General features: G+C 47.9%; 1 protein-coding gene across 1 annotated transcript in view; it reads left to right on the top strand.

Annotated features, from left to right (window-relative positions):
* Window positions 1-7,702, top strand: part of EMILIN2 (elastin microfibril interfacer 2) — a 36,392-nt gene that overhangs the window by 21,944 nt on the left and 6,746 nt on the right. Inside the window, exons 2-3 of the mRNA XM_023742893.1 lie at window positions 4,579-4,983; window positions 6,920-6,952. Of these exons, the coding sequence (XP_023598661.1) occupies window positions 4,579-4,983; window positions 6,920-6,952 (438 nt within the window). The remainder of the gene's footprint in view (window positions 1-4,578; window positions 4,984-6,919; window positions 6,953-7,702) is intronic.

Below are 7,702 nucleotides of genomic sequence, written 5' to 3'. Positions count from 1 at the left end.
GGGGAGGGGAAGGGGGAAGGGGGGCGGACAAGGCCGGGGCAGGGAGGCAGGAGCGTCTGCATCAGACGCAGCTTTTTCCTTATTGTCTTGGATATGACGTAACTGGCTGTTAGGGGCATTCAGTTCTCACAGTCCTAACTCCTCACAGAGATTAGTTGAGGGTATTTGGCCCTCTTAGTATGTTTGTTCATTCGTTTTCTCTGCTTTCAGCTTGGTGTGACAAGCCTGGGCACTGAGGGAGTGGTGCGTGTAAAACTGAGAGGCACTACTGCCCTGTCTGTGCCAGGATCTCCCTAACAGGACCGCAGGATCCGAGTAGAGATTTCAGTCTCTATTGGCAGAATGAGGATGTCCAGTTTCATGGCCTGCACACTTTGGGGTGTGGTCCATAGTAACTGTCATTCTTCCAGCCACTTTTATTCATCAAATGCACTGATCCATGTCAAGTGCAAGAGCCTGTGCCAAGCCCTGGGGATAAGAGAGAATTCAAATTCTGTCCTCCAGTACCATAATCCAGCAAGAAAGGAAAGATATAAACATGGGAAGTGCCCCTAGAGGCTCCAAGAACTTCATGGCCCAGAGGCGGGGTTGCCCAGGCTTTTCTAGGCGGATCCCAGGTGGCTTCACAGAGAAGGTGATATTTGAGCTGGAACTTCAAAGATAGTGCTGCCTCTCTCAGGAGGGTGCTGGAAGAGGACATTTTAGGTGGCGCGAACAGCAGAAGCAAAGGCACAAAGTGGAGAAAGCTCAGATCAGAGCTGGGCACCAGTGAGTACACTGAAGGCTGTGGAAGTAGGCTGGGGCAGGTGCTGTAGGGCCCTGAATGCTAGACACAGGAGGTTCAGTTTGATTTTACCAGCAGTGGAAACGATGGGAGATTTTTGAGCAGGGAATAATATGATTAGAAAGCTTTCTAAAGAGCATTCTGAAAAAGGTGTGGAAGAAGAGATCCAAGAGATCTTTCAAAATTAGAATCTGCTGGACTTAGCCACAGATGTGTGTGTGTGTGTGTGTGTGTGTGTGTGTGTGTAAGAGAGAGAGATGGGGTCAGAGAAGAGGTAGGAATAAAATACAGCTCTGCATGCCTGGACAGGTGACTGAGAATGACAGTGGATTTCAGAGAAAGAGGGCTGATTTGAAGAAAATGCGGACCAGCTTGAGGGGCCTGTACTATGCTGTTTTAAGAGATTTGGCTAGTTGTAATTCACTAAGGGTTGTAGGAATGAGGAAAAGTATTTTTTATTTTTAAATTTTGGATGGAGACACATAAACTTGTTTGCAGGCTAAAAAGAAGAAGCCAGTGAGGGGAAGGAGGAGAGAGAAGGAGAAAGGTAAGATGGACTCACGCACAACTGGAGTAAAGAGAGAAGGGGTAGAAACTGGTCTTAGCTTATAATGAACACCAGCTGCCCCTGCTGCCCACTTCTCCCCATCACCTTTCTCACTCCCAAAGGCAGCTCCTAGCTCTTTCAGGTGCTTTTCCCCCCTGATATTTACTTCTATATTTCTAAATTGATTTATCAGCTTGAGGCATTATATATTGGCTCTCTCATATCTCCCCCTGCTTTTCCTCCTCCATTCCAAATATAGTCATATCACAATAAATCAATTCAATGTTTGTGCTATTATCATGAGCTAAATAGCTTTCTATGATTATGTTGCTTTTCTCTGAATTAGTAGTAGTGTTGCATTATTATTTGCTTAAAATTTATGTATCTGTTTTAGATTCTTCCTACCCTCCAGCAGCAGCCTCTCAATACAATTTTCTACACCATAAAATGTATCAGGTAATCTGTTGGTCTCTCTCTTTGTTTTTTTGATTGGTGACCTCTTTCCTGGAGTTCTCTCTCTCCCTTGATCCAGTCTGGACTGTTCCCCCGCCCCCTAGGTTTGCTATAAGGCTTTCAGTCTGGAACTTCTCTCAGCACTATCTTAGAAATTTCTTTAACCTGTCTCAGCTCTGTTAGACCCTTTTCTTTGCCCTGTGTCTCTCTTCATGGTTTATGCCCAATGGAGCACACTTCCAATAGCTTTTTAAGAAAGAGTTCTTAGAAGATAGTTTTTGTTTGTTTTAAATATTGCGTGTCTGAAAATGTCTTTATTCTACCCTAATAATTGATGGATATTTTGGCTTGGTATAGAATTCAAAGTCTAATAATATTCCCTCAAAATTTGAAGATATTTTTTCTCTTGTTTTCTGCTTTCCAATATTACTGTTGAGAAGCTTGATGATGCCATTTGAACTTGTGACTTTTAGTTTTTTTCCCCTGAAAGCCTGTGGGATCTTCTCTTTACCCTCAGTTTTCTGATTATGCTTTAGTTTGGATTTTTTATTCATTAATTTGTGCTAGAATTTTTCATTTTCTTTGGTTCTGGGAACTTTTTTTAAAAATAATTCTTGTCTTACCCAACCCCCCCCCCCATGACCCACACCCCAGTTTTTCTGATCTCTTTTTCTGGAAAGACTTCCTGGATCAACCTTCTAATTTACTTGTGGCTTTCCTCATTATTGTTCATCATTTTGTCTGCTTGTTCTACCTTCTGAAAGATTTCCTTGATTTTTATCTACTAATCCTTTCACTGAATTTTCTTATCTTGGCAGACATATTTTTAACTAGCAAAGATTCATCCTTATTCTCTTATTATCCCTTTTTTATAGCAATCTATTCTTGCATCTTGGATGCAGAGTCAGTTTCTCTGAGAATATTACATGTGTATTTTCTTCAGTGTGTGTGCTTCTTCTGAGTTCCTTTTCTTGGTTGAGTGGTTTGTTTTGGTCTCCGTCATTCATATTGGAGGCTTTCCTTACATGTCAAGTGATCCTTAACTGTTCAGATTTAATGGAAAGGTACTCCGTAGAAATTCATGACTGTGGTCGTCACTGGAGAGTCAATTTGAAAATCCTCCTATGTCCTACCTGAGGTATAAAAAAGTATCTCAGGAGCTGAACAGGAGCAGGGGGCTGTGAGCCTCCTAATTCAGTATGCAAACTTTGACTTAATGTTTTCAGACTGGTGTTTCATCCCTGCCCTCCACGGTGGCTGGTATCCTCCTGTCTGAAGTCCCTCTGCCTCAGTTTCTCAATCTAGAGCCAGCCCTTCTCATCCAGAGTTCTGAAGAGAATTAAGGCCTAATGCCTTAAGGCAACCATTGTATGGAATGAATTACCATCTCTTCTCTGCATCTAGAATGCCATTAGCTATGGACCATCCTTGGGAGAATTGAGAGAGTGATCTCTCGAATCATTTTCTATGGGGTTTAATTCTCTTCGTGGAACAGCGGTTAAGAAAGGCTGTTGGAGAAACAGTTTCCCTTTGAGGCTGGGCTAGTAACTTGGCTCTCTGATGAAGGCGGAGTGCAGGCAGACCCCGGTTACCAACAAGATCCGGTCTAAGTGTGCCTTTAAGTTGAATTTGTAGGTAAGTCGGAACGGGTGCATACGATTCTTATTTAGCCTTACTTTAGTGCAAAAAAAGGCTCAAAGCCTTTTCAATGATTTAAAAATTGTATGTGAATCAAGTGAAGGTGATTGTGATGAATTTGTTACGAGTAGAGGCTGGTTCAGTCTTCAGTCGTTTCAGAGTGAGGGCAAATTTACTTAACATTAAAGGGCAAGTATGAGCTGTCCATAAGTTGGATGTTCGTTACCCAGGGACTGCCTGTACATGTTTAATCTGTCATTTTACCTTAAGCGAATTTTTTTTTTTAAAACTAGACATAATTTTATAGCTTTGAACCTTGGGGCATTGCAGTCACCACAGCTGAGGGAGGAGGTGGGTGGTGGTTGACTCAGAGAGAGGTATCTGAACCACCCCCCACAAAAAACAAAAAAACATTGCTGTAGAGTCAATTCATAGCGACCAGTCCCGGTTATTTTTAGACGTTCCTAGAAGGTTGGTTCCAGGAACATATTCAAAGGAGGAAAGGGTGGCAGCTTCCTGGCTGTGTCATGGCTGCCATTCCAAGAAAGCAAGGAAACGTGAATCAGGAGGCTTCTCTGCTGGAAATTCCCTCAGTCGGTGGTTTGAGGGCTGTGGCAAGAGGAGTTGGGCATTGCTGCCCCTTTGGGGCCTGCACCTGAGCCCTGAGCCCCATGGCTTGGCTCCACCCAGCAGTCCCCTCAGAAGCCAGTTTCTAAGACTGAGGACAGTGGCCCCTGAGACTAGCTTGTTTTTAGAAACTATGAAAGTCGGTGGGATCATGTTGCTTTAGGTACTTTGTGATACATCTCTAGTATTATTGCGCATGACATCAGGAAATTTTGGGCGCTGGCACCAAGAATGATGCTGTTTTGGAGGGTGCGACCGTCTATGTAGAAGGAGAAGCTGAAACTCTCCTCCCTGGGCCCCACTGGCCTCTCAGCAGCTCCCTAGGAGACCAGAGAACGCCATTCCTGTTGGGGCTGCTCGACTGCTTCCTGGAGGGGGCTCTGCGAGCCACTTACTCGATGGTGCAGAGTTTGTCACAGGAGCACAGGGACGCGAGCCTCTTCGAGGTCGCAGGAGGGGACCTTCGGCTGAGCAGTGAGTTCTGAGATTTTTAACCCTGTGTATTTCTTTCTGTTCTCCAAATGCCCAGCGGAGGAGCCCTCTGAAGCACCCCAGCTGCCACCCTGGGGGAAGGGCCCACAGGCACCGGTCAGGCTGCCGGAGGCCCCCACGGAACCCGCTCGCCCGAAGCTGACCCTTGCCCCGCTGCCGAGACCCAGCGGCCCGCCGCCTCCCGAGGACCCCGGACAACGCCCCGTGCTGCCCAAGAGGCCCCTGTTGCCGCGGCCCCCCGAAGAAATGCTGCCTCCGCCGGCGTGGCCCGGCTGGACAGGGCTGCCGTTGCTGCCTGGGTCCACGGGCGTCATCATGGAGACGGGAGAGGCCGGGCCTCCGGGCAGAATGGGCGTGTCGGGCAGGGGCCTGCCCCAGGGGGTGGATGGTCAAACTGGTCAGGCCCCTGTCCCCAACTCGGAAGGCTACGCAGGTGCACCAGGTAAGCCAGCTACACCCACAGCTGGACTCAGCTGAGCCTAGAGCCGCTGAGGGGCCCAGGTGTCCTGGCTATAGGCTGTGTGCATACACAGATGGGGAGACCACAGACTGCTTCCACCTGAACCCCAGGGTGTCTGCTGCAGGGAGTTATTGGTGGGTCCAGGGTCCAGCCTTCATGTGAACAAGTTCCGGAACTTAGCTTCCCCAAGGTACAGAGGTCCTGAGGGACCAGTTCATGCCCATCAAAACCCAGAGACTGGGGCACTCCAGGAGCAGTGCAGTAGGTCACACTTAGAAATGTAATTACCCATGGGTTGGAGCACCCCTGCCACATGGGCAGCTCATTTGTCTTCCTTCCTAGCAGGAAGGGGCCCTTGGGAAATTACATGTGTATGGGGAGCTTGTTTAGTAGCAGAGATGGGCAACTCATCAGAGCGGTTAGGCAGGAGGTTGCTGGTTCAAATCCCAGTGCATCATTCACAAGCTTCATGACCTGAGGTAGCTTCCTAACCTCCCCAAGGCTCAGTTTCTTCAACTGCAAGGTTAGGATAATAACAATACCTCAGGGAGTTATTGTGAAGATGAAGCAAGAAAGCTTAGTTTAGTGCTTGGCTAGGAAGTACTCAGTGCAAGTTGTAAATGTCAACACCTTGCTGATGTGATGGTGGGATGGTGATGTGGTGGTGGTAGTGGTGGTGGTGTGGTACTGGTGGTAGTGGTGTTAGTGGTGGTGGTGAATGGTGGTGTGGTGATGGTGGTGTGGTGGTGGTGGTGGTGAATGGTGGTGTGATGGTGGTGTGGTGGTGGTGGTGAATGGTGGTGAATGGTGGTGTGGTGGTGGTGTGGTGGTGGTGGTGAATGGTGGTGAATGGTGGTGTGGTGGTGGTGTGGTGGTGGTGGTGAATGGTGGTGTGGTGGTGATGAATGGTGGTGTGGTGGTGGTGGTTATGGTGGTATGGTGGTAGTGGTATGGTGCTGGTGGTGGTGGTGGTGGTGGTGGTAGTGGCAGTGGTGTCTGAGTAAAATGAATAGGAAGAAGGAAAAGAGAGTGAGCATTAATGTGATTCCCACCATGTGCCAGGTACTGAACCAGTTGCTTTATTTCATGTAATCTTACCAAAAACACTGTGAAGTCAGTGTTAGTTTTACTTTACCGATGAGGAAACTGAGATGCAGGACTATGATGTGTAAACAGATAGTTGTGTTTGGGGCAGATCATGTTCACCACCATAGAGTACACACCAGTCCCTCTGAGTCCGACCAGTCTCCGGCAGGGCTGGGGTTGGCCATCACTGATGGCCTGGTATACCCATGCGTCTGAGGCTGAGATGACAGGAGACATGCCTTCTTTCACCAGCTCCCCTTTCCTCTGCTCCTCCTTGGCCACCATGAGCCACAGTCATCACAGCACACCCTTGGGCAGATATGCCACCTTTCCTAAGACAGTAGCGTGTCTTCTTTTCATTCCATGCACTCTACATACCTGTACTCTGTTGAGCTACTGTTCATTGTTTGTTCATTTATTTAACAAATACCACATTAAGCCTAGTTGGGGAAGTAAAGTTTGTGGAGAGATAATGCTTTTGGAGGGCATATGTGCTCGTTGGCTTGTGCGCGTCTCTGGAGTCCTCCTCCCTGGCCGGGGCCCCATGGCCCCAGTGCCCCATCCTCCTTCTCCTCATAGCCCTCCCCACCCGGCTTGCCCTTAGTGCTATCTGCTCTGCCTAAGGATACGAGGCCAGTGAAGAAGTAGGCACAGGTGGGTACAAACGTGTCCGTTTCTAGGAAGGCAGCTTGGAGTTGGTGCCCTTGCTGTATCTATGTCTGTTTCTCTAGTAATGACTTGATTTGAGCACAGAGGAATGGGGGGAAAAAGGGCTCAGAAAAATGAACTGTTATTTAGGATTTTGACATTCCATTCCCATTTTGTTTTTCAGGATACCCCAGGTCACCTCCCGTAGCCTCCCCAGGTATGTCTGCTGCCTGCCAGAGGCCAGGCCCAGGAGGACAGTTCTCCTTACTGGTCTCTGCCCCTCACCTGTATTTCCCGCCTCCTCCATCTGGGCAATTAGCACAGGGAGGGGGGTGTTGGGGTCAGCAGTGGGATGGGTCTCTGCTGAAGGCAGTGGATCAAACCCTCCAAGGTGTGCTCCCCAGATAGAGTTAGAGTTATGCCCAAGACAAGGAATTTCCCCTCATACATCATCCCAGCTCATTGCCAGCTTTGGCCCTGATGAGTTGCTGGGGTCCGGGTTTTAATGGTTTATCAATAAGTAAGCAGCTGCCCAAATTATTCCCATTACCTACTTCCCGTCTGCCCCCCCGTCCCCTGACCACCCACCCACCCACACACACACGGCCCCCATGCACAAACACTCCCACTCCTTACACATAGTCTCATACACACAGTTAATCTCTCACACACACAATTTTTCACAGTTTCTTACAGTACAGTCTATCTCACACAGTCTCTCGCTCACACTCATATACACAACTGTTCATGCAGAATTTCTCTCACACACAAAGAGATTACCATCTCACACACAGTCTCTCTCTCACACACTCACGTACACACCATCAATCTCACACACACAATTTCTCTCACACATACAGAGATTACCATCTCACACAGTCTTTCTCTCACACACTCACATACAAACCATCAGTCTCTCACACAGAATTTCTCTCACACATACAGAGATTACCATCTCACACACAGT

The sequence above is a fragment of the Trichechus manatus genome, unplaced genomic scaffold (genome assembly GCF_000243295.1).
Source record: "Trichechus manatus latirostris isolate Lorelei unplaced genomic scaffold, TriManLat1.0 scaffold00222, whole genome shotgun sequence".
NCBI lineage: Eukaryota > Metazoa > Chordata > Mammalia > Sirenia > Trichechidae > Trichechus > Trichechus manatus.
Note: the sequence above shows the minus strand (reverse complement) of the source record. Positions and strands in the feature narration are given on the sequence as shown.